This window comes from Chiloscyllium punctatum, chromosome 1 (genome assembly GCF_047496795.1).
Source record: "Chiloscyllium punctatum isolate Juve2018m chromosome 1, sChiPun1.3, whole genome shotgun sequence".
Lineage (NCBI taxonomy): Eukaryota > Metazoa > Chordata > Chondrichthyes > Orectolobiformes > Hemiscylliidae > Chiloscyllium > Chiloscyllium punctatum.
In genome coordinates, this window is record NC_092739.1 from 136,793,347 (window position 1) to 136,821,243 (window position 27,897).

At 42.5% G+C, this 27,897-nt stretch overlaps 1 protein-coding gene across 1 annotated transcript in view; it reads left to right on the forward strand.

The window, feature by feature from the left end:
- Positions 1-27,897, forward strand: part of loxhd1a (lipoxygenase homology PLAT domains 1a) — a 153,754-nt gene that overhangs the window by 36,054 nt on the left and 89,803 nt on the right. Inside the window, exons 4-9 of the mRNA XM_072574269.1 lie at positions 345-529; positions 4,407-4,505; positions 13,867-14,015; positions 16,447-16,570; positions 24,495-24,745; positions 25,799-25,934. Of these exons, the coding sequence (XP_072430370.1) occupies positions 345-529; positions 4,407-4,505; positions 13,867-14,015; positions 16,447-16,570; positions 24,495-24,745; positions 25,799-25,934 (944 nt within the window). The remainder of the gene's footprint in view (positions 1-344; positions 530-4,406; positions 4,506-13,866; positions 14,016-16,446; positions 16,571-24,494; positions 24,746-25,798; positions 25,935-27,897) is intronic.

The following is a 27,897-nucleotide window of genomic DNA, read 5'->3' on the forward strand; positions in this document are numbered from 1 at the left end:
TATCTCAGTACAGGTAGTAAGGATTTGTGTATGGTTCCTAACTGAAAGCAAATCATGAATTATAATTGGGTGAGCACAAATGTGGAGGTCAGCTGAAGATACGATCAGGAAAAATTTCAGGAGGTAAGGAACATTTATGGGATTGGAGCCCAGCAAGGAACCAATGATAAGACCATAAGAGAGAGGTGCAGAATTGGGAAAGTGAATTTGGCAGAGAAAGTTTGTAGAAAAAAATTGGTACCAACCTAAATGTATCTATTTGGTCTGTCATTAGCGATCATTTCCTCTAGTTTTTCTTACTCAACAACCTGTATGGTGTGCTTTCCCCCTTTGCCATGTATTAGGATCGAACACGACAACACAGGAATGAGTGCCAGTTGGTTCTTGGATCGGGTTGTGATCACCGATATGAACCGTCCCCACCTCCGTTTTTATTTCCCTTGTAACCAATGGCTTAGTAAAGAGGAAGGAGATGGACTCTACGTGCGGGACCTACTAGGAAGTTTGAACCCAATGGATGTACCCAAATGTAAGCCACGTCCCTTTTTTGCTACTACACTAGATCTCAAGAAAGGGACAACATGTAAATCTGTTCAGCATGTCCCTTCTGCTGACACTCTGGTATAGCGCTGATTGTACTTCTCACTTAAAGTCTCCCAAGGAAAGATTTTCCAAGGGTTGATCAGTCTCCAAAATGCAATTAGGCAACATTACCTTACCTACAGTATTTTTGACCTTGTTAATGGCTTTTACAATGACACCAGTTCAGCAATCAACTATCATTCACTGTTTTGTATTTGCCTTCTAACTGCATGTTAGGCTAATGAGCAAAAGATAAATGAGTGCACATTACCAGCAGGATAAAATATACAATAATATTGTGTATGTAGTTTTATGTCCAGCCCATAACTTACAGGATCTCCGCTCCCCATTTATAACAAACACATAACAATTTCCTGCATCTATTCCATATGAAAGTTAACAAACTAATTTCCTTGCTTTAGAAATGCTGTATATAACGTATGTAAAAAGTTGATCTTGTGTAAAGACAGAACTCATGATTGTAGACCTAAAATATTTAATTTTCATATATCCCATGCAAAAGTCAACCCTAGTTTTTCAGGGAGAAATCCCAAATAATTCAGAACTAAAGTAAACCTGGAGATGTGAAAATGGGCTTTCACATCATATAAATGCTAATAAAAAATTATTATTTCAAAGGTTAAGTTTTGTTTATACCTATTAAAACTACTAAAGTGATCAGATTATGAATAAAGATCAACTTGAATCCTTTACTGTTGTTGATTTCATTTTGCTCCATTACAACAATCTTTTCTTGAATTTCACTTGGACCCAAATCAAGCAGACAAATCAACCTCTCAAAAGATTACTCATTCAAGAATTGATGCTATGACTTTTGGCCTCAAAAGAAATGTCAGAAAACCGGTCTAAGAAAAAAGATTTTTGCACAGATGTATACAATATTTCTTACACCAATACAAGAACAGTTCTCTCTGAAATGAGCTGCATTTCTTCAAAAGATCAAAACTTGTACTTCTATATCATTGTATTAGGATGTTCCAAAATATTGTGCAACTGGCAGATTACTTTTGAAATGAACTCACTGTTATTCTGTTGATGAACAGTTGCAGTCAATTTGTGTGTGAAGTCTCATATACAGCAAATGACCAGGTGGAAACAAAGTGCGGGAACAAGGTGAAGGCTAGTAGGAAGCCAGCAGCGAGAAACTCACCTGACTCCCCAAAGCCTGTGCACCATCTACAAGGCACAGTTCAGGAGTGTGATGGAATACTCCCCACTTGTCTGGATGAGTACAGTTCCAATAACACTCAAAACGCTTGACACCATCCAGGACAGAGCAGTCCACTTGATTGACACCACATCCACAAACCTCCATCACCGATGTTCAGTAGCAACAATAAATATAGTCCACAAGATGTGCTGCAGAAATTCACCAAAGATCTTTAGACAGCACCTTCCAAACCCACAACAAAGGCAACAGATTTATGGGCACACTCCATATGCTAATTTGTCTCCAAGTCATTCACCATCCTGACTTGGAAATATATCGCTGTTCCTTCAGTGTCACTGGGTCAAAATCCTGGAATCCCCTCCCTAATGACATTATGGGTCTATCTGCAGCACATGAGCTACAGTGGTTCATGAAGGCAGCTCACTACCACCTTCTCCACAGCAATTAGGGATGGCGGATAAATGCCAGCCAGCAACACTAGTGTCCCATGCATTTAAAATAAAGCTACTTTCTCTGGCCATCAGAGCTTTTGCTGAGTTTAATTGTCATTGTAATAGTCACTTGTCTTCAGATATATTCCAGAAATGGATCTACACAATATACTCAGAGATTTTATTGTGCGCCTCCCATGCAGGTGGGACTTGAACCCAGGCATTTGGCTTAGAGGTTGGCACTCTGCCACTTTGTCATAAGAGCCCCTGTTTCTATATCCATGCTAATATTTTTAGAGTTGTTGAATTATTATTGTGGGAGTGACTATAAGAAATAGGAACGGGAGTAGCTTTTCAGCCCCTTGAGCCTTCTCCACCATCCAGTGGATCATGGCTGATCAAAAATTCATCTCAGCCTTAAACATACATAAGGACTCTGACCCTATAGTTATCTGTGGCAATGACTTTCAATCCTCTGAGAGAAAAAAATCCTCCTCATCTCAATCTTAAAGTGATGCCCCTTTATTCTGAGACTATGCACTGTGGGCCTAGACGCTCCCATGAGGGGAAACATCCTCTCAGCACTTACCCCATCATGCCCCTTAAGAATCCTATATGTATCAATGAGTTTGCCTCTCATTCTTCCAAGCTCCAGTGAGTAGAGGCCCAATGCATTTAGCCTTTGCTCATTAGGCAACCCCTCCTTAAAAGTGATCATCCTAGTGAACAGGAGTAACTCTGCTGAGGAAGGGTCACTCGTCCTGAAACATTGACTCTGATTTCTCTCCACAGATGCTGCAAGGATTGCTGAGCTTCTCCAGCAATTTCTGTTTTTGTTTCTGATTCACAGCATCCACAGTTCTTTCAGTTTTTATCATCCTAGTGAACTGCCTCCAATGATATAATTATAATCTTAAATGTTATGAAACTTGAAAGGGTTCAGAAAAGATTTACAAGGGTATTCCCAGGCTTGGACAGTTTGAGCTGTAGGGAGAGGCTGAATAGGCTGGGGCTATTTTTCCTGGAGCGTCGAAGGCTGAGGGGTGACCTTGAAAGAGTTTATAAAATCATGAGGGGCATGGATAGGGTAAATAGACAAGGTCTTTTTCCTAGGGTAGAGGTGTCAAAAACTAAAGGGTTAAGGTAAGAGGGAAAGATATAAAAGGGACCTAAGGGGTAGCTTTTTCACACAAAGGGCGGTGCGTGTATGGAATGAGCTGCCAGAGGAAGTGGTGAAGGCTGGTACAATTGCAACATTTAAAATGCATCTGGATGGGTGTATGAATAGAAAGGGTTTAGAGGGAAATGGGCCAAATGCTGGCAAATGGGACTAGATTTGTACCGGATATCTGGTTAGCATGGACAAATTGGACCGAAGCATCTGTTTCCGTGCTGTATATCTCTATGACTCTATGTCTCTAAATGGAATCACCATGAGCTTAGCAATTACCACAATGGGTCAGTAGGCTTTGAGAATTCACCCTGAATTGTGACAATTCATCTTCTAGTATTCATTGTTCAGGTAAGTCTTATCAACTTGAATAGATTTAAGAGAAGACTGAAGCTGACACAAAAACAGAAATTGCTGGAGAAACTGAACAGGTCTGGCAACATCTGTGGCAAGAAAACAGAGTTAACATTTTGAGTCCAGTGACCCTTGTTCAGAACATTGAAGTTTTGATCTCACACTTGAAATAGCACGTTGAAAACTATCATCTGCTGGAGTTCCTTGAAAATGATCGAATTTAAGAGAAGACCCATATAATTCCCATAGCAAAGAGATAGAGATGGGAAAATAAAGAAGATAAGGGAGGGGGAAATAAAAAGATAAGAAAATATGCATTCATACAACTTGGGTATCCCAGTGACTAATACAGGTCAGCATTTTCAATCATGTTTATTACAGTGTAAGCAGGTTATTTTATGAAGTAATTCAGATACATGGCATACATTAGGATTTACCAATAACACTCTGTATACATTTAGAATGCCTTTAAAAGACAGTAATAAAGATATTGTTTTACTGTATGTCAAATGGTGAATGCATGCAACATCTGCCATCAGATGTACAACTAATTTTTGTAACATGCAGAATTAATTAGCTAGTTATTTGATTACTAATAATGTTCATGTTGCATTGACTTCCAAGGTGCTTGTAGAACATGGGTGACTGTTAAAATCCTCTCCATTTTGTTTCCTAGTAAACAAGTACATCGTAAGTGTGTTTACAGGTGATGTCAAAGGCAGTGGCACTGATGCTGATGTCTTCATCAATATTTTTGGTGAACATGGAGACACAGGTAATTGGTTTTGCCTTTTCTACCATGACATTTTTCAGTAACAGGTGAAAAGGGACTGGAATACCTGTACCCTCTACATCCGCCCAGCTCAAACATAGATGTTTGACCTGACGTTGGCATTAGAGAGGATGAATTTTATTTGCTGATGAAGCAAACATTAGACAAAGGTAATGCTGCAGAAACTTGGGGTCAAATTCCACATAGCAGCTGGATGCATTTAATTAAACTAATTTATAAAGTTGCAATAAATCGTTGTTCACATTAGTAATGATTTTAAAAGTACGGGATTGTTAGAAAATCATCTGGTTCATTGGTACACTTCAGGAGAAGAAACTTGCCATCCTGTCTGACCTACATGTAACTTCAGATTCACAACAATGTAGTTGACTGGTAATTGCCCTGTAAAATGGCCTGGCAATCCATTCAGTTGTATCAAACCACTGAAAGTGCTGTGCTGATACTGACACCCTACATACTGAAATGGTTCACAGAGTGCTGTTTAAATAGATGTCTTTTTGAAAGCAGGATTGGTAATGATCTGAGAAAAGGCCACTTCTCTGCTTTATTTGTTTTGTGAAACTTTACAGGGGAATTGATGTATTAATAAACTCAGTACATAGCCATGCTCGGGAGACAATATGAAAAATCATACACAAGCTGTGAGGAGATTTCTGAGTTCTCACAAATTTTGCTACCAATTTAAGCAACATGCTTAAGTTCTCAAGCCTGCTCCATCACTCAATAGGATAATGGCTGATCCGAGATTCCTTGTGACCACTTGCTTGCCCTTTCCCCATAACCCTTGATTCCCCAGTTGATCAAGAATCCATCTATCCCAGCCTTAAACATATACAATGACGTATACCCTCACAGCTATCTGAGGCAAGGAATTCCAAAGGCACACAAACCTCTGAGAGAAGAAATGGCTCATCATCTGAGTCTTAAATTGGCACCCCTTGATTCTAAGGTTATGCCCTCTCAGTATTTACCCTGTCAAGCCACCTAAGATTTCTACATGTTTCAAAGAGATCGCCTTTCATTCTTCTAAACTCAAGTGAGTAGAGCTCAACATTCATAAGACAAGCCCACTGGGGGGAGGGGTGTGTGGGGAGTTTTGGGGGAGTGGGGAGTGGGTTCATCCTACTAATCATTCTCTAAACTGCCTTCATTGAAATAATATTATTCCTTAAATAATGGGACCAAAACTGCTCACATTACTCCAGGTGTGGTCTCACCAGCACCATGTACAGTTGCAATAAGATTTCCCTATCCTTATACTCCAACCCCTTGAATAAAGGGCCAACGTTCCATTAACCTTCCTGACTACCTGCTGCCCCTGTGTGCTAGCTTTCTGTGTTTTATGCACAAGTGTGGCCAAGTCCCATTGTGTTGCAGCTTTCTGCAGTTTCTGTCCATTTAAGTAATAGTGTTCCCCTTCCAAAATGAACAATTTTGCATTTTCCCACATTATACTCCATTTACCAACATTTTGCCCAATTACTTAACCTATCAATATCTCTCTGTAAACTGTTTGTATCCCTCTCAAATCTACCTTTCCACCATCTTTTGTGTTATCTGCAAATTTTGTTCCAGTGAATTCACTTCTTTTTGCCAAGTCATTAACATATGTTGTAAACAGTTATGATCCCAGCACTGTTTCACATGGAATCCCACTTGTCATGGGCCACCAAAATGAAAAAGAACCCCTTATCCCTACTTGTTATTTCCTGCCCATGAGCCAATTCTCTATCAAGCAGTATATGACGTCCAACATCATATGACTTTACATTTTGTGAGGAACTTTGTTGAACACCTTCTGGAAGTCCAAATACAATAAACTACTGGTTCCCTTCTATTTACTCTGGTTGGGACTTACTTGAAAAGCTTTAATAAGTTAGTCAGACACAATTTCCTTTTCCTAAAGCCATGCTGACTCAACTTGATTTGATTGTGATTTTCCAAATAGAGTTGTAGAGGTGTACATATGGAAACAGATCCTTTGGTCCAAATCATCCATGATGGCCAGCTAAACTAATCTAGTCCCATTCGGCAGCATTTGGCCCATATCACTGTAAACCCTTCCTATTCATCTACCCATCAGATGCCTTTTAAGTGTTGTAATTGTACTAGACTCCACCATTTCCTCTGGCTACTCATTCCATACATGGATCACCCTCTGAATAAAAACGATGCCCCTTAGGTCCCTTTTAAATCTTTCCCATCTCAATTTAAACCTATGCCCTCTAGTTTTGTACTCTTCTATCCTGTGGAAAATCCCTTGTCTATTTATCCTATCCATGCCCCTCATGATTCTATAAATCTCTATAAGGTCATCTGTCAGCCACAGAATATAGCCTTAGCCTATTCAGCCTCTCCCTATAGCTCAAACCTTCCAACACTGACAACATCCTTATGAATATCTTCTGAACCCTTTCAAGTTTCACCACATCTTTCCTATATCAGGAAGACCCACGATTGAATGCAATATTCCAAAGGTGGCCTAACCAATGTCGTGTGCAGCCGCAACATGGCCGCAACATGACCGCAACTACCATACTCAATGCTCTGTCCAATAAAGGCAAGCATATCAAATGCTTTCTTCACTATGCTGTCTACCTGGGCCTCCACTTTCATGGAACTGTGAACGTGCACTCAAAGGTCTCTTTGTTCAGCAACGTTCCCCAGAATGTTACCATTAAGTGTAAAAATCCTGCCCCTGATTTGCCTTTCCAAAATGCAGCACCTCACATTTATCTAAATTAAATTTCATCTGCCATTCTTCATCCATTGGCCCATCTGATCAAGATCCTGTCATATTCCGAGGTAACCTTCTTCGCTATACACTACACCTCCAATTTTGGTGTCGTCTGCAAACTTACTAACTATATCTCAATCATTTATATAAATAACAAAAAGCAGTGGACCCAGCACTGATCCTTGTGGCATGTTGCTGGTCACAGGCCTCCAGTCTGAAAAGCAACCCTCCACCATCACCCTTTGTCTTCTACCTTTGAGCCAGTTCTGTGACCAAATGGCTAGTTAGAACATAGAACAGAGAACATAGAAAAATACAGCGCAGTACAGGCCCTTCGGCCCTCGATGTTGCGCCGACCGAAGCCTACCTAACCTACACTAGCCCAATAACCTCCATATGCTTGTCCAATGCCCACTTAAATGACCATAAAGAGGGAGAGTCCACCACTGCTACTGGCAGGGCATTCCATGAACTCACAACCCGCTGAGTAAAAAATCTACCCCTAACATCTGTCCTATACCTACCACCCCTTAATTTAAAGCTGTGTCCCCTGGTAACAGCTGACTTCATTAGCGGAAAAAGGTTCTCACTGTCAACCCCATCTAAACCCCTAATCATCTTGTACACCTCTATCAAATCTCCCCTAAACCTTCTTTTCTCCAATGAGAAAAGCCCCAAGTGCCTCAGCCTTTCCTCATACGATCTTACTACCATGCCCGGCAACATCCTGGTAAACCTCCTCTGCACTCGTTCCAATGCCTCCACATCCTTCCTATAATATGGCGACCAAAACTGCACACAATACTCCAGATGAGGCTGCACCAGAGTCTTATACAACTGCAACATGACCTCAGGACTCCGGAACTCAATTCCTCTACCAATAAAGCCCAGTACACCATATGCCTTCTTCACAGCACTATTTACCTGGGTGGCAACTTTCAAAGATCTATGTACATGGACACCAAGATCCCTCTGCTCATCCACACTACCAAGTAGTCTACCATTAGCCCAGTAATCCATCTTCTTGTTACTCCTACCAAAGTGAATGACTTCACACTTAGCTACATTGAATTCCATTTGCCACCTTACTGCCCAGCTCTGCAACTTATCTATATTGCGCTGTAACCTGCCACATCCTTCTTCGCTGTCCACAACTCCACCGACTTTCGTGTCATCCGCAAACTTGCTCACCCAGCCTTCAAGCCCCTCCTCCAGGTCATTTATAAAAATGACAAACAGCAATGGTCCCAAAACAGATCCTTGTGGAACATCGCTAGTAACTGCGTTCCAAGATGAACCTATACCATCAACTACTACCCTCTGTCTCCTTCCAGCCAGCCAATTCCTAATCCAAATCTCTAATGCACCCTCAATGCCATACCTCCGTAGTTTTTACATTAGCCTGCCATGGGGTACCTTATCGAACGCCTTGCTAAAATCCATATACACCACATCTACTGCTTTACCCTCGTCCACATCCTTGGACACCTTCTCAAAGAATTCAATAAGGTTTGTGAGGCACGACCTGCCCTTCACAAAACCATGCTAACTATCCTTGATCACATTATTCCTATCCAGATGTTCATAAATTCTCTCTAAGACTTTGCCCACAACAAAAGTGAGACTCACTGGCCTATAGTTACTCGGGCTATCCCTGCTCCCCTTCTTGAACAAGGGGACCACATTCGCTATCCTCCAGTCTTCTGGCACTATTCCCGTAGACAACGACGACACAAAAATCAAGGCCAATGGCTCCGCTATCTCCTCCCTAGCTTCCCAGAGGGTCCTAGGATAAATGCCATCAGGCCCAGGGGACTTATCTATTTTCATCCTTTCCAGAATTTCCAACACCTCTTCCCTACATACCTCAAAACCATCCATTCTAATTAATTGTGACTCAGTATTCACATCGGCAACAATGTCCTGTTCCTGAGTGAATACTGACGAAAAGTATTGATTTAGTGTCTCACCAATCTCCTCCGCCTCCACACACAATTTCCCACTACTATCCTTGACTGGACCAATACCTACCCTAGTCATCCTTTTATTCCTGACATACCTATAGAAAGCCTTTGGGTTTTCCCTAATCCTACCAACTAAGGACTTTTCATGTCCCCTTCTCGCTGCTCTTAGCTCTCTCTTTAGATCCTTCCTGGCTACCTTATAACTCTCAATCGCCCCAACTGAACCTTCACGCCTCATCTTTACATAGGCCGCCCTCTTCCCTTTCACAAGGGATTCCGATTCCTTGTTTAACCACGGCTCCCTCACAAGACCCTTTTCTCCCTGCCTGACTGGTACATACTTATCAAGGACACCCATTAGCTGTTCCTTGAACAATCTCCACATATCATTTGTGTTCTTCCCTTGAAGCCTATTTTTCCAATCCACGCATCCTAAGTCATGCCTCACCGCATCATAATTTCCCTGCCCCCAGCTATAACTGTTGCCCTGCAGTGCACACTTATCCCTCTCCATCACTTGAGTAAAAGTCACCGAGTTGTGGTCACTGCCCCCGAAGTGCTCACCTACCTCCAAGTCTAACACCTGGCCTGGTTCATTACCTAGAACCAAATCCAGTATAGCCTCACCTCTTGTTGGCCTGTCTACATATTGTGTCAGGAAACCCTCCTGCACACATTGGACAAACACCAACCCATCTAACGAACTCGAGCTATAGCTTTCCCAGTCAATATCTGGGAAGTTAAAGTCCCCCATAACAACCACCCTGCTACTTTCACTCTTCTCCTGAATCATCCTCGCAATACTTTCCTCTAATTCTCTCGGACTATTAGGAGGCCTGTAGAAAACTCCTAACAGGGTGACCTCACCTTTCCTATTTCTAACCTCCACCCAAACTACCTCAGATGGCAAGTCTTCCTCCATCACCCTTTCTACTGCTGTAATACTATCCTTGACAAGCAATGCCACACCTCCCCCTCTTTTACCCCCATCTCTGACCCTACTAAAACATTTAAACCCTGGAACCTGCAACAGCCATTCCTGTCCCTGTTCTACCCACGTCTCTGTAATGGCCACAACATTGAAGTCCCAGGTACCAACCCATGCTGCAAGTTCACCTACCTTATTTCTTATACTTCTGGCATTGAAGTATACACACTTCAAGCCACCTTCCTGTTTACAGGCACCCTCCTTCGAGATCGATGCCATGTTCCTAACCTCCCTACACTCCAGGTCCTGTACCCTAAAGCTACACTCCAGGTTCCCATGCCCCCGCAGAGTTAGTTTAAACCCTCCCAAAGAGCACTAGCAAACCTCCCCCCAAGGATACTGGTGTCCCTCAGGTTCAGGTGTAGACCATCCTGTTTATAGAGGTCCCACCTTCCCCAGAAAGAACCCCAGTTATCCAAATACCGGAATCCCTCCCTCCTGCACCACCCCTGTAGCCACACATTTAACTCCTCTCTATCCCTACTCCTTGACTCTCTATCACATGGCACAGGTAACAAACCAGAGACAACAACTCTGTTCGTTCTAGCTCTGAGCTTCCAACCTAGCTCCCTGAAAGCCTGTCTAACATCCTCACCCCTCTTCCTACCTATGTCGTTAATGCCAATGTGGACCACGATCTGGGGCTGCTCCCCCTCCCCCTTAAGGACCCGGAAAACACGATCAGAGACATCACGTACCCTTGCACCTGGGAGGCAACATACCAATCGTGAGTCTCTTTCGCCCCCGCAAAACCGCCTATCTGTGCCCCTCACTATTGAGTCCCCAATAACTATCGCTCTACCTTTCACCACCCTTCCCTTCTGAGCAACTGGGACAGGCTCCGTGCCAGAGGCCTGAACCTCGTTGCTTACCCCTGGTAAGTCATCCCCCCCACAAGTATCCAAAACGGTATACTTGTTCTTGAGGGGAATGACCGCAGGGGGTCCCTGCACTGGCTGCTTCCTCCCACTCCCCCTCACTGTCACCCATCTCTCTATAACTTTCGGAGTAACTACTTCCCTAAAGCTCTGATCTATGACCACCTCTGCCTCCCGAATGATCCGCAGTTCATCCAACTCCAGCTCCAGTTCCCTAACACGGTCTTGGAGGAGCTGGAGATGGGTGCACTTCTTGCAAGTGTAATCAGGAGGGACGCTAATGGCTTCCCTCACCTCATACATGTTGCAAGAGGAACATTGCACTGCCTTCGCTGCCATCCCTCTAAAAGGTAAACTTTAAAAACTAGATCTAAAGAAACAAACAAGCAAAATGCAGCACTTACCTGCTTATCACAACGGGTCGTATTATTAGGTTAGAGGAGGAGGGCGGGTGGGAGGCTCTACCCCTGTAGTGCTTCGGGTTCCTCGCCTGCGCGCTTTTATAAGAAAAAAAAACCTTCCCAGGTAAGCTAGCGCGACACCAGCTTCCGGGTCTGCTAGGCGCTTAAAAACAACTTTAAATTTTAGCCATTAAAAAAACAATAATTGGACTATACCGTGACTTAAAAAAAACACCTCCAGACAGCCATTACCTGCTCCGCTGAGAGAGTTCTCCCTGTATTCCCTGTGAACTAATCTTGCTGATAAGTCTACCATGAGAAACCTTGTCAAATGCCTTACTGAAGTCCACATAGATCACTTCCACCACTCTGCCCTCATTAATCCTTTACTTCTTCAAAAACCTCAAGTCAGGGAGACACAATTTCCCATACACAAAGTCATGTTGACTATCCATAATCAGTCCTTGCCTTTCCAAATACAAAGATTCCTGATGAAGGGCTTATGCCCGAAACATCAATTCCCCTGCTGCTTGGATGCTGCCTGACCTGCTGTGCTTTTCCAGCACCACACTCTCGACTCTGATTTCCAGCATGTGCAGTTCTCACTTTCTCCTTTCCAAATACATGTAAATCCTGTCTCTCAAAATCCTCTCCAACAACTTGGTCAAGCTGACCAGTTTATAGTTCCCTGGCTTTTCTTTATCAACTTTCTTAAATAGTGGCACCATGTTAGCCAACTCCAGCCTTCCTGCACCTCACCTGTGACTATCAATGATCCAAATATCTCAGCAAGAGGCCCAGCAATCACTTCCCTAGCTTTCCACAGAGTTCTAGGGTACACCTATTCAGGTCCTGGGGATTTATCTTCTTTTATGTGTTTTAAGACATTCAGCACCTTCTCCTCTGTAATATGGATATGTTTCAAAATATCGCTATTTATTTCCCCAAGTTCTGTATCTTCCATATCCTTCTCCATCGTGAACATTGATGCAAATAAATGTTCTGCTATTATTTCCTTAATAATTGATGCCAATAGACAATAGACAATAGACAATAGACAATAGATGCAGGAGTAGGCCATTCTGCCCTTCGAGCCTGCACCGCCATTCAATATGATCATGGCTGATCATTCCTAATCAGTATCCTGTTCCAGCCTTATCTCCATACCCCTTGACTCCACTATCTTTAAGAGCTCTATCCAATTCTTTCTTAAATGAATCCAGAGACTGGGCCTCCACTGCCTTCTGGGGAAGAGCATTCCACACAGCCCCCACTCTCTGGGTGAAGTAGTTTCTCCTCATCTCTGTCCTAAATGGTCTACCCCGTATTTTTAAGTTGTGTCCTCTGGTTCGGCATTCCCCCATCAACGGAAATATGTTCCCTCCTGCCAGAGTGTCCAATCCTTTCATAATCCTATACGTTTCAATCAGATCCCCTCTCAGTCTTCTAAACTCAAGGGTTTTCAAGCCCAGTCGCTTCAGTCTTTCCGTGTAAGGCAATCCTGCCATTCCAGGAATTGACCTCGTGAACCTACGCTGCACTCCCTCAATAGCCAGAATACTTTTCCAACAAGAGATGATAGGCTAGTCAACCTATAATTACCCACTTTGTGCCTCCTTCCCTTTCTGAATAGAGGTGCCACATTCACAGTTTCTCAATCTCCTGGTACTACTGCAGAACTCATTCTTTTTTTGGAAAATTACAATCAATGCATTTACTATCTCTGTAGCTCCATCTTTAGGACCCCAGGATGCAAGCCACTGGGTCCAAGGGACTTACCTGCCTTTAGCCTCATTAGGTTGTAAAATACAACTTCTTTACTGATGGTGATGGTACTTAAATCCTGTCCATATTCTTTAATATAAATGCATGTTCAAAGTATCTTCTACCATAAAGACTGTGGACAGTACAGTGGCTTGGTGGTTAGCACTGCTGCCTCACAGCACCAGGGACTTGGGTTCGATTCCAGCCTTGGATGACTGGCTGTGTGGAGGTTGTATGCTCCCCCTGTGTCTGCAAGGGTTTTCTCTGGGTGTGGCAGTATCCTTCCACAGTCTAAAGATGTGCAGGTTAGGTGGATTGGCTGTGCTAAATTTCCCATTGTCTAGGGATGTGCACAGAAGGTGGATGGGCGATGAGTTATAGGGTAGTGGGGTGGATCTGGGTGGGATGGTCTTTGGAGAAGCAGTGAGCCGAATGGCCTGTTACCACACTGTAGAGATTCTATGATATGATGCTGTTCTTTTGTTCCCAAATCTGTCTCTCCAGCATCACTTTCTAAGGGGGCTATTTCCTTTTTGTACTCTCTCTTCCATTTTATGTATTTCAGGACATGCTTTCAGTAAATCTTTTATCCTAAGTTTAGTTTCCTTTAGGGGAAAGACGACTGGACAATGACAAAGACAATTTTGAAAGAGGAAGTGAAGACAAGTTCACAATTGAATCACCCAATCTGGGGCGCCTGAAAAAAATTACGATTGGTCACAATAGCAAAGGATCCTCAGCTGGCTGGTTCCTGGACAAGGTATCTATCTTTTCTTAGATCTGCCATCAAACATTCTCAGGCATTCTCATTTCTCCTAAGTAGTACAGGTCACCTACTGAGCCAGAACCATGGCATTATACAATTGGATTATACAGATTAAACCCATTTATTGTCTGTACTGGCTATCTGAAAGAATTGGGCAGCTTTTCTTGCCAATTAAACTTGTTGGCCATCCTCATCACTCACTATGAGGCCCCGTCTGTAGATGGGGGTTCATTGATGGTGCTTTTTTATTTGATTACTTACTTGCATCAGCTGGGACATGTATTTAGACCGTCCAACCTCAAAGTTAGGATCCTCAGTCCCTTGAAATGAAAATGAGCCTCCATTACTCCTAAAATGAGACTGAGCATGCCAAGTGAGGCATGCACTTTTCAAGTATTCAGTTATAGTAGCAAACAGGTCCCTCACCCTTCACCAGCACGTGTTTTCTGAAGAGTTGAAAAGTGTGGCACCGGCAAAACACAGAGTCAGGCAACATCGGAGGATTAGAGATTCAATGTTTCGGGCATAAGCCCTTCCTCAGTTGCTGTCTGACCAGCTATGTTTTTCCAAAGCCACACTTTTTGACTCTGATCTCCAGCATCTGCAGTCCTCAGTTTCTCATTGCTTTCTGAAGGTCAGCTTAATTCATTGGTTAGTACCAGATTTTCACTTTGCTGTTCTTTTTTACCATTGGCACTATTTTTGTCATTCCTTACTCCTTCGTTACTAATCTAGGTTTTGTGGATATCTGGAAACTAACATCCAAATTAAAACTTCAGAAATCTGCAAGCTAGAAGGGAAAATCTTCCCCCAGGTTGAAGATTTATTGGTTCATCAACTAAGTTGTCTGAGACATCATTGATGGGGACAATGTAGTGAGATGCCGGAGAAATAAGAATGAGGTTTGATAGACTTTAGAAGTTTGGCAGGTTGGGTTGATTGCACTAAAAATGGTACGTATGTAATGCTTTGCAGTTCGATAAATCTCTTTCCCTTTCCTTTGGATTTTCCAATTTCAGTTGGGTTGCAAGTAACCACTGCCCGTGCCTGCACTCCTTTTCGTGTGAATGTCACACAAAGCATAATCCACTGAATAATGTAATCCACAGGAAATCCTGCTAGTTCCACCTATCACTACTCCCACTTCCTGCCCTTGTCAATCATGTAATGTTACTCTCACATCTTCCCTTTGTGTTTGCTTTTGAGTGCTTGATTCATGACACCCATCAGTAAGCCTGCCCAGTTTCCACCTCTATAAGGATTACCGAAGACAAACATGAGTCTGGTACAGGCAGAGACAGGAGAATTTATCAATGAAATAGAGAAATTGTAGAGATCCAAGAGCCGACTTAGAGTGGGGAACTGTAAGCAATTAGTATTAGTCAAAAATGTAATAATGGAGAAATTAATGTGACTGGAAGTTAACAAGTGCCCAGAACCTGATGATCTTCATCCTCAAATTTTGTAAGAGGTGGCTAGAGATAGTGAATGCCTAGGTAACATGCACCAAATTTCTATTAATTCTTCAGCCTGCAGATTGGAATTCCCTCCCTAAACCTTTCCACCTCTCTGTGTGGCTTTGCTCCTTTAAGGCCCTCTTTAACCCTATCACTTTAACTAAGCTAATATGTGGCTCTGCATCAAATATTTGTTGGATAATGCCTGTCATGTTGGGAATGTTTAATATATTAAAGATACAAAATGAATGTAAATAGCTTTTGTTGCACCCATTAGTAGTTAGGCCAGTGAAAATTTGAAATTGTTTGAATTCTCCAACAATTATTTGAGGAGCGATTGATTAGCGTCAGATTAGATCCCCTACAGTATGGAAACAGGCCCTTTGGCCCAACAAGTCCACACTGACCCTCCGAGGATTAACCCACCCAGACCCATCCCCCTATATTTATCCCTGACTAATGTACCTAACACAATGGCCAATTTAGCATGGTCAATTCACCTGCCCCGCACATCTTTGGATTGAGGATGTGACTGCGCAGACACAGGGAGAATGTGCAAAATCCACACAGACAATTGCCCCGAGGCAGGGATTAAACCCAGGTCCCTGGTGATATGAGGCAGCAGTGCTAACCACTGATCCACCATGCCACCCCAAATAACTTAAAAATTCAAAACTTGAGAGATTTTGAATCCAGTTGAAGATTTTCTACTGGCTTGGCAAGTTTTTTGAGTTGCTGCAAGGCACCATAACGATATTCCTCACTCATCCCTTGAAAACACATGCTCCAGTCATGTCTGAACCCTGAGATTTGGGATGAATGTGGGATGCATTTCCAAAGAACTGGTGGGGTCCTGTCGTACTCCTATACAATGTGAAGGCAAGGTTTGGAAATTCAACAACCTGACAACGTACAAAATGTTTCTGAACTTTAACCTAATCATCAGTCTTCTGACATATATCTTCTAGGTGATTATAGATGACATTGGAAATAAAACTGTTGTCGAATTCCCAGTGAATCGTTGGTTTGCACTGGATGAAGATGATGGTAAAATTCAACGGGACATTCTGGTTGGGGGAAGTCAGACCACAGGTGAGAAGAAGTTTGGAATTTAATGATGCACAGCCTCCCACCAATGCCAGTAAAGAGAAAGGTCTAGCAATGATTCTTTGTATGAAAAGTCTGAAGAATATATATTTTCCTGATTTTTTGAGTCCTTAGTTGGCATTTTAAGCTTTCCTGTTATTTTGTATAAAGAAAGTGCTGAGGATACTCAGAGAGCCCAGCAGTGTCCGCCGAGGGAGCATCTAAGTTAATGTTTTGAGTCATGTATGACTCCTGTTTGGAGCATCCACTGTTCTGAAGATGAGTCATTGGACTCAAAATGTTAACTCTCTCTCTCTCTCTCACTGATACAGCTGGACCTGCTGAGCTTTTCCAACAATTTCTGTTTTTATTTCAAATCTTCAGCATTCATGGTGTTTTGCTACCATTTTGTAACCTTTTTACCAAAATGGTCGCTTATGCTACACTAAAACAACAAGTTAATGTGATCTGAATGCTTGTGAAGGATATTTATTTCAGTCCAGCATTACAGTCAATGGTTTGGAAAGTGGAGCTATGTTTTTTGCTCCATGTTTTATTTAGTTATGTTATCTTTAACTTTTGTATGAATTTACAATTGATAGAACAGGCCATTTCAGTACACGTTTAGAACATTCCTGATTTGGCACCCCATGTCAGTATATTCTCCCAGTTTGCATTCTGGGTAATCCAAGATGGACGTTGGGAAAAATATGTGACTGTAAGAGCTGCTCCTTTTTTGAGGTACTTTAGGTGTTGGAGGTGATTTCCTCAAATTCCAAGAGCAGCAATTACTGTTTATATACTATTACATTGTTTTAGAACTTTGGGGGGGGCAGAAGATCAAAACAAAGCACTTTAAAAAGGAGAAAGGCAGACAAAAGCACTGACCACATGGTCAGAGAAAGAAACCGATACTGTTGACTGCCACAGCAGCGAATCTGCACAGTTATTGCCTTTGCTGTTTGAATTCAATTATCCCTGGACATTGGAGTGTGTCTAGAAAAAATTAACAAACAGCGAAATTCACAGCTGACCTTGGAAGAACCTGTATGGGAGAGCTCACAGCACAGGAACAGATAGTTTTTAAGTGTAGCCTTGCTGTAAATCTATAATAATGAGTAGAGTGAGTTCCTTCTTGATTATTTGCTTCATTGAGAACTGTCTCTTGATTAATTTCAAAAATGTAAGGCATAAGTGTTGTTTGCCTGAAGCAGTGTTTTCTTTAGAGCAATAAGATGGTACTATTTTCTGGGTCTATAGATTGTGAAGGAGCAAAGATGGCCTTTAGTAGAATGATGTGCTCTTCCTGTCGGATGTGGAGTTTAGGGAGAGTTTCCTTGTTACTGATGGTTGTGTCTGCAGGAAGTGTCTTTGGTTGGGAATCCTATAAGATCACATGGATCAGTTGGGCAGTTAGAAGCAATAAGGAATTTACAGGGGCTAGGGGTGTGATGAATGGCAGTTATAGGGAGGGAGAAAAGCCACAGATACAGTCAGGTCGATGGGTGAACTCCACAAAAGGTAGGAGAGGTAGGCAGGTAGTGCAGGAGTCTCCTGTGGCTATCCCCATATCAAACTAGTATGCTGCTTTGGAAAATGTAGGGGGTGATGGACTCAAAGGGGAATGTAGTATGAATAGCCAAGTTTCTGGTATCGAGACTGGCTCTTATGTAACAAAGAGTACATCAGGTTCCAAGTGATCGATTATGACAGGGGACTCTCTAGTCAGAGGCATAGACAGACTTTTTTGCAGCCTGCAGTGAGAAATCAGAATGGTGTGTCATGTCCCTGGTGCTAGAATCAAGGATATCTTGAAGACAGTGCAGAATATTCTCAAATGGGAGAGGGAAAGGCAGGAGATCATTGTAAATGGAACTAACAACATAGGAAGGGAAAATGATGAGATTTTGAGGACAGAATAGAACATAGAACATAGAACAATACAGCACAGAACAGGCCCTTCGGCCCACGATGTTGTGCCAAACTTCTATCCTAGATTAAGCACACATCCATGTACCTATCCAAATGCAGCTTAAAGGTTGCCAATGATTCTGTCTCTACCACTCCCACGGGCAGCGCATTCCATGCCCCCACCATTCTCTGAGTAAAGAACCCACCCCTGACATCTCCCCCATACCTTCCACCCTTCACCTTAAATTTATGTCCCCTTGTAACACTCTGTTGTACCCGGGGAAAAAGTTTCTGATTGTCTACTCTATCTATTCCTCTGATCATCTTATAAACCTCTATCACGTTGCCCCTCATCCTTCACCGTTCCAACGAGAAAAGGCCGAGAACTCTCACCCTATCCTTGTATGACCTATTCTCCATTCCAGGCAACATCCTGGTAAATCTTCTCTGCACCCTCTCCAAAGCTTCCACATCTTTCCTAAAGTGAGGCGACCAGAGCTGCACACAGTACTCCAACTGTGGCCTAACCAAAGTCCTGTACAGCTGCAACATCACTTCACGACTCTTGAATTCAATCCCTCTGCTAATGAACAATAATACACCATAGGCCTTCTTACAAACTCTATCCACCTGAGTGGCAGCTTTCAAAGATCTATGTACATAGACCCCAAGATCCCTCTGTTCCTCCACCTGACTAAGAACCCTACCATTAACCCTGTATTCCGCATTCTTATTTGTTCTTCCAAAATGGACAACCTCACACATGGCAGGGTTGAACTCCATCTGCCACTCCTCAGCCCAGCTCTGCATCATATCTAAGTCCCTTTGCAAATGACAAATGCCCTCCTCACTATCCACAACTCCACCTATCTTCGTATCATCTGCAAATTTACTGAGCCACCCTTCGACTCCCTCATCCAAGTCATTAATAAAAATTACAAACAGCAGAGGACCCAGAACTGATCCCTGCAGAACTCCACTTGTAACTGGACTCCAGGCTGAATATTTACCATCTACCACCACTCTCTGACTTTGACCGGTTAGCCAGTTTTCTATCCAAATTTCCCACTATCCCATGCCTCCTAACAGAATGTTCGGATGTTAGACAGGAATTTAAAAGGAGATCGTCGGGGCTAATAATATTTGGATTACTCCTGGTGCAATGAGCAAGTGAGGGTAGGAATAGGAGGATAGAGCAGATGAATGTGTGGTTGAGGAGCTGGTGCAGGGGAGAAGCATTCACATTTTTGGATCATTGGAATCTCTTCTGGCATAGATGTGATCTGTATAGGAAGGACAAATTGCACCTGAATTGGAAGAGGACTAATGTACTGGCAGGGAGATTTGCCAGAGCTGCTTGGGAGGATCGAAACTAGTAAGGTGGGGAGCGGGGGTGGCGGTGGGACCCAGAAAAATAGTGGGAAAGAAAGCAATCTGAGACTGGTGCAGCTGGGAAAAGAAGCGAGTCAAACAGCCAAAGCAGGCAGGAACAAAGCAGAGAACAAGCTAGGACTGATAAATTAAACCGCATTTATTTCAATGCAAGAGGCAGTTGGACTCAGGATATGGTTAGGAACATGGGACAGGGATATCATAGCAATTACTAAAATGTGGCTCAGCAATGGACAGGACTGGCAGCTTAATATTCCAGGATATAAATGCTGTAGGAAGAATAGAAAGGGGGGCAAGAGAGGAGGGGGGTGTGGCATTTTTGGTAAGGGATAACATTACTGTTGTAGTTAGGGAGAATATCCTGGGAATACATCCAGGGAAGTTATTTGGGTGGAACTGAGAAATAAGAAAGGGATGATCACCTTATTGAGATTGTATTACAGACCCGCTAATAGTCAGTGGGAAATTGCAAAAACAAATTTGTATGGAGAATTCAGTTATCTGTAAGAATAATAGGATGGTTATGGTTGGGGATTTTAGCTTTTCAAACATAGACTGGGACTGCAATAATGTTAAGGGTTTAGCTGGAGAGGAATTTGTTAAGTGTATACAGGAATATTTTCTGATTCAGTATGTGGATGTTCCGACTAGAAAAGGTGCAGGTGACTGAGGCAGGGCGGGTGACTGAGGCAGGGCGGGTGACTGAGGCAGGGCGGGTGACTGAGGCAGGGCAGGTGACTGAGGCAGGGTGGGTGACTGAGGCAGGGCAGGTGACTGAGGCAGGGCAGGTGACTGAGGCAGGGTGGGTGACTGAGGCAGGGCGGGTGACTGAGGCAGGGCAGGTGACTGAGGCAGGGTGGGTGACTGAGGCAGGACGGGTGACTGAGGCGGGGTAGGTGACTGAGGTGTCAGTGGGAGAGCACTTTGGGGCCAGCGACCATAATTCTATTAATTTAAAAATAGTGATGAGAAAGGATAGACCAGAACTGAAAATTGAGTTCTAAGTTGGAGGAAGGCCAATTTTGATGGTATTAGGCAAGAATTTTCAAAAGTTGACTGGGGGCATATGTTCACAGGTAAAGGAATGGCTGGAAAATGGGAAGCCTTCAAAAATGAGCCAACGAGAGTCCAGAGACACTATATTCTCATTAGGGAGAAAGGAAAGGCTGGTAGGTGTAGGGAATGCTGGATGACTAGAGAAATTGAGGCTTTGGCTAAGAAAAAGAAGGAAGCATATGTCAGGTATAGACAGAAGAGATAGCGTGATCCTTAGAAGAGTATAAAGGCAATAGGAGTACACTTAAGAGGGAAATCAGGAGGGCAAAAAGAGGACATGAGATAGCTTTGGCAAATATGTTTACGGAGAATCCAAAGAGTTTTTATGAATAAATTAAGGACAAAAGGGTAACTAGGTAGACAATAGGGCCTTCAAAGATCAGCAAGAAGGCCCATGTATGGAGCCGCAGGAGATGGGGGAGATATTAAACAAGTATTTTGCATTAGTGTTTACTATGGAGAAGGACGTGGAAGATATAGAATGTGGGGAAATAGACCATGACTTCTTGAAAAATATCCATATTGCAGAGGAGGAGGTGATGGATGCCTTGAAATGCATGAAAGTGGATATATCCCCAAGACCTGATCAGGTGTACCCTAAAACCCTGTGGGAAGCTAGGGAAGTGATTGCTGGGCACCTTGCTGAGATATTTGTGTCAGCAATAGTCACAGGTGAGGTGCCAGAGGACTGGATGTTAGCTAACGTTGTGCCACTCTTTAAGAAGGGTGCTAAGGACAAGCCAGGGGACTATTGACTGGTGAGCCTGACATCAGTGGTGGGCAAGTAGTTGGAGGGAATTCTGAGGGACAGGATTTACATGTATTTGGAAAGGCAAGGACTGATTAGGGATAATCAACATGACTGTGCGTGGAAAATCATGTCTCACAAACTTGATTGATTTGTTTGAAGAAGTAACAATGAGGATTGATGGGGGCAGAGTGGTAGACATAATCAGTATGGACTTAAGTAAGGCATTTGACAAGGTTCCTCATGGGAGACTGGTGAGCAAGATTAGATCTCATGGAACACAGGGAGAACTAGCCATTTGGATACAGAACTAGCTTGATGGTAGAAGACAGAAGGTGGTGAGGGAGGGTTGTTTTTCAGACTGGAGGTCTGTGACTCGTGGAGTGCCACAAGGATTGGTACTGGGTCCACTACTTTTCATCATTTATATAAATGATTAGGATGTGAACATAGGAGGTATAGTTAGTAAGTTTGCACATGACACCAAAATTGGAGGACAGCGAAGAAGTTTACCACAAAGTACAATGAGATCTTGACCAGATGGACAAATGAGCTGAGGAGTGGTAGATGGAGTTTAATTTAGATAAATGTGAGGTGCTGCATTTTGGAAAAGTAAATGAGAGCAGGACTTATACACTTAATGGTAAGGTCTGAGGGAGTGTTGCTGAACAAAGAGACCTTGGAGTGCAGGTTCATAGCTCCTTGAAAGTAGAGCCACAGGTAGATAGGATAGTGAAGAAGGCATTTGGTATGTTTTTATTTATTGGTCACAGCATTGAGTGTAGGAGTTCAGAGATCATATTGTGGCTGTACAGGACATTGGTTAGGCCACTTTTGGAATATTGTGTGCAATTCTGGTCTCCTTCCTTTCGGAAGGATATTGTGAAACTTGAAAGGATTCAGAAAAGATTTACAAGGATGTTGCCAAGGTTGGAGAATTTGAGTTATAGGGAGAGGTTGAATAGGCTAGAGCTGTTTTCCCGGAGTGTCGAAGGCTGAGGAGTGGCCTTATAGTGGTTTACAAATTAATGGGGGGCATGGATAGGAAAATAGACAAGGTCTTTCCCCTGTATTGGGGGAGTCCAGAACTAGAGGGCATAGGCTTAGGGTGAGAAGGGAAAAATTTAAAACGGACCTAAGGGGCAACTTTTTCACGTAGAAGGCAGTGTGTGTATGGAATGAGCTGCCGGAGGAAGTGGTGTAGGTTAGTACAATTACAGCATTTAAAAGGCATCCGGATGGGTATATGAATAAGGAGGGTTTGGAGGGATATGGGCCAAGTGCTGGCAAATGGGATTAGGTTAGGTTGGGATATCTGGTAGGTGTGGACGAGTTGGACAGAAGGTCTGTTTCCGTGCTGAACATCTCTATGACTCTATGACTCATTAACTCTATTCTTACTCCCCTGTTTGTTTTCCCTTGCTCTGCAAAATATTTATCCAATTCTGTTCTGAAAGTTACAATTAAACCTGCTTCTGACTTTCTAGCCATTCATTCCAGTTCAATGTGTAAAACCTTGCACTTCATCTTTCTCTGGTTCTCTTCCTGATTGTTCAAAATCTGTGTACTCAGGTTGTTGCTCCTCCTGCCAATAACAAGTTTTTTTTTCTTATCAGCACTGTCAAAACTCCTTTTGAATGCTTTCGTTAAATCTTAACCTTCTTTTCTCTAAGAAGATAAATCCCATTTTCTCTAATCTCTCCACAAAACAAGAAGTCCCTTATCTCTGTTCTTGATAGCTTGGTAGCTCTAAGCTTGCCAAGAGTATAATTCACTTGCATTTGTGTAGCCCTTTAGCACATTTTTCAGCAACTCCTAAAGGAAACACATGCAATTAATTGCTGTTGTTACTAAGGTTGCATGGCAACAACACAATGGGCACAACAAAATCCAACAAACAGTATTGAAATGAATGATCAGGTGGCGTTCATTCTGTCAGTGTAGGTTGAGAGAGACATTTTGGTCAGGACACCAAGAGAACTCCCTGCAATTGTTCCCAAAGTGATATGTAACCTACTCAACATTGAGGCTGTTCCAAACCATTGTGTATCAATAGAAGTGTCAGAAATGGAAGTATACATTCCATTTATCTTGCCTGCATTCAGATCCACATAGAGTCATAGAGATCTACAGCATGGAAACAGACCCATCAATCCAACTTATCTATGCTGCCCAGATATCCCAATAAATCCAGTCCCATTTGCCAGTATTTGGTCCATATCCCTCTAAACCCTTCCTATTGATATACCCATCCAGATGCCTTTTACTTATACCAGCCTCCACCACTTCCTCTGTCAGCTTATATCATACACTCACCACCCTCTGCATGAAAAAGTCACCTCTTGGTTCCCTTTCCCCTCTCATGTTAAACCTGCCGTCTAGTTTTGGACTCCCCCAGTCCAGCAAAAGACCTTGTTTACTTACACTATCCATGTCTGTCATAACTTTATAAATCTCTACAAGGTCATCCATTAGCCTCCAACCCTCCAGGGAAAGCAGCCCCAGTGTCTCCCTGTAGTTCAAACCCTCGAATCTTGGCTACATCCTTGTAAATCTTTTCTGAACCCTTTCAAGTTTCACAACATCCTTCCTATAGCAGCGAGACTAGAACTGCACCCAGTATTCCATAAGTGGTCTGTCCAATGTCCTATACAGCCAAAATATGACCTCCCTACTGCTATACTACTGTTCTTATATGCCCACACCTTTCTTGTCAGAATTGATTTGAGCTAGTGACTCTCTGGTTAGGATTGTTTCATGAATTATGCTTCTTCCCACTATTAGCAACACATCCTAATTTTAGAATCAAATTTGATTTTCCAGGGATTGTTTACAATGTTTCTGTAGTAACCGGTGATATCAGAGGAGCTGGGACTAACTCAAAAGTGCATATCATTCTCCATGGATCCAAGGGTCTTAAAAACAGTGGAAAAATCTTCCTAGAAGGTGGCCAGTTTGAACGTGGAATAACAGACATCTTTAACGTGGAGTTGGCTGCCCTGCTCAGCCCACTCAGCAGAGTTACCATTGGCCATGATAACTGTGGTGTCAGTTCAGGATGGTTCTGTGAGAAGGTAAGCAATGGAGTAACATTTTTAAACTCCTAAATGTTGTGAACCTTTACCCCGTATAAAGAATTTTTTTAAAAGTGTGTCACCACACATCTCATAGATAGACAATAATTTAACACAACATTATAATCCTATACTGTGCCATAACCAGTCAGTAATGAAATCAAAATCAATGGATAATTTGAAAAGCAGATTTATTTTTGCACACAGAAGTCCAACTATCTGATTTTATATTTCAGCTGTAAAATTGGCTTACTTATGAAATTAATTCATGAGAACCCAGGACGGAATTTACCCCTTATTAACAAATAATAAGGTAGTTTTATGCCCATCAGATTAAATGGTTGTGAACTCATCTTCCAAATTCACCTGCAACTCCGTCACGTCATTCTCTTTGCAACCATCCAATGAAATGGTCAGCCACAGATGGAAGAGTTTTAACCATTGTCTTTTCTCCACTTAATTCTTTCCCATTACAACATGTCCACCTTCATCCAGCTGTTTCTCTGGTCAAAGTTGCTGGGTGAATTGTGAATGCAGAATGTGCTTTGTGGGACCCAAGGCAAGGGTGCAAAGAGACAACGGAAGGCAGTTGAACAAGTGGGAGTATTATGTTTACAAATAATTATAATCCATGGAGTAATCATGTGTCTGTAGCAGTAACACACTCCACATATGTAACATCTTTCAATCCATATGTAATATTATTCTGTATGTGTAACACACCACATTATGTTATGTGGTCCAGCTATGTGATATTGCATACTCCTCTGACCCGTGCCATTTCCTGGTTAGCACATTTCAACCTACATACACACATTCTCCTGCCAATGTGCAATCCCAGCAATATTTTCATGCATGTACCATACTACAAACAGCTGTTTTTTTTAATACCTCACAAATTTAATTTACATTATTGCTTATATAATATTTATGTTTGTGTTTCAACCTGAACATAGTTGTGAAATCTTGCACTTAATAAATTCCAGAATATCTGTCTCAATTGCTATTTGTTCTCTACCATGATTTTTAGCAGCCTCTTTTTGATCTACGCAGGTTATAGTTTACTGTGCATTCACTGGCATTGAACAGACATTTCCCTGCAGAAAATGGCTGGATGAAGATGAAGGAGATGGGCTGATTGAACGCGAACTCTATGAAATGGTTTCACTGCGACAGAAGAGACAGAAAAGTACATAGCAATTTTTGCAGAATCTTTCCAGGCAATAGAATTCAAACAGACAAGTACTGAGAAATTCCCCAACACGCAATCATCGGTGTAGCCCCACCTCATATGGTTTTCTAGTTAGACCCCGTACTTTGATCTTTGATCAGCAAAGAGAGAAAGGGGATTAGGGTTTTAATAACCCTGGGCAATGTCTCTGCTAGCAGAGACTGTGAGCTCAGCTTTGCCTCAGCTTATTATGCCCTGATTTGTTTTCTTCAAGATGCAGGAAGAGATGCTCGTCCAGCAGCACATTGTGCCTGGCATCGGGTACTATCTTCCCCTACAAGAAGGAGAGGGAGAAAGTGAGGACTGCAGATGCTGGAGATCAGAGTCGCGAGTGTGGTGTTAGAATCATGGTGAATCAGATTTCCTGATGAAGGGCTTATGCCTGAAACATCGATTCTCCTGCTCCTCAGATGCTGCCTGACCTGCTGTGCTTTTCTAGCACCACACATTCAAGAAGGAGGAGCTTGTTACCTAAAGTCTTGTATGTTATTTAGTGAATGTTATAATGGAATAGCTGAGAATCTGTGTGTGGGATATGAGCTGCGAGGATGTGAATATTGAACTAGCAGTGGGTATCTGGAAGAGAAGAGTGATAGAATATAAAACATAGAAATGTACAGCACAGAACAGGCCCTTTGGCCCACAATGTTGTGCTGAGATTTAATCCAAATGTAAAATATAGTAACTTAACCTATGCACCCCTCAACTCACTGCTATTCATGTGCATGTCCAGCAGTCACTTAATGTTCCTAATGACTCTGCTTTCACCACCACCGCTGGCAAAGCATTCCATGCATTCACAACTCCCTGCGTAAAGAACCTACCTCCTTTATACCTTCCTCTTAATATCTTCAAACTATGACCTCGTACCAGTCAATCCTGCCCTGGGGAAAAGTCTCTGGCTATTGATGAAGTGATTGTCGGTCAGTGAAGGATAATAGAATTGGATGGTCACTAGTGACAGTGCTGTAAATAACAAAGCTCAACATGGAACTGAAAATATAAGGGCATTCGTCTGAACTTAACATCTGAAGTTAGGTCACTGGAGTGTTACAATGCAGAAAGATACTCTTTGTCCCATTGTCTGCACTGACTCTCCAGATGAGCATGGTTACCTATTGTCAATTTTGTGCTTTTTCCCAATACACTTGTCTATTATTTCTAGCCAAATAAACATTGAATGCCTTTTTAAATGTCACAGTTGAACTTGTCTTCACTACCAGGTCATTGATACTTTTCTAGTATCGCAGTTCTCCTTAAGACTGATATACTTTACCCACAGGAGGATTCACATTCCTGATGAAGGCCTTATGCCCAAAAAGTTGATTTTCCTGTTCCTCGGATCTGCCTGACCTGCTGTGCTTTTTCAGTGCCACTTTTTGATGCTTTTCCCACAGGCTTGTCAGTAAATATTTTGGTGACTTGCTGTTCTTTTAGGGAGACTGATTACCCTCCTCTCCACTGACAGACCTAAGACCACCAGTGAAACTTGCAGCTTATTCATTTTCTCACTGTTTTAGCCATTTGTTCTTCAAATTGTTTTTGGGTCTTTGCAATTCTCTCTCAGAGATGCTAACTATCTTTAATTCATACTACTGATGTTTGATAGCACTTCTCTCCCCATTCCCCTACAGATGACTATTCAGCTGATGAACAGCATAGGTAGTGCTATCTGTACCCATGGATGGCTATAATTAGTGAGTAGTGCAAATATCCAGGCTGTGGATTCTCTTCCAGCATCAGTGGTAGAGGCAAAAACTTTCCCAACATTAAAATTAGGTCATATGGGTAGGTGAAAGAAAAATGGGTTAAATCATGTGACAATAGGATAAGAAAATATGATGAGAACTGTGTGCCTGAGTAAATATATCATGTGATTAATGCACGTTGCCCAGAATCAAACTGTCATCTTGGAGCTGGC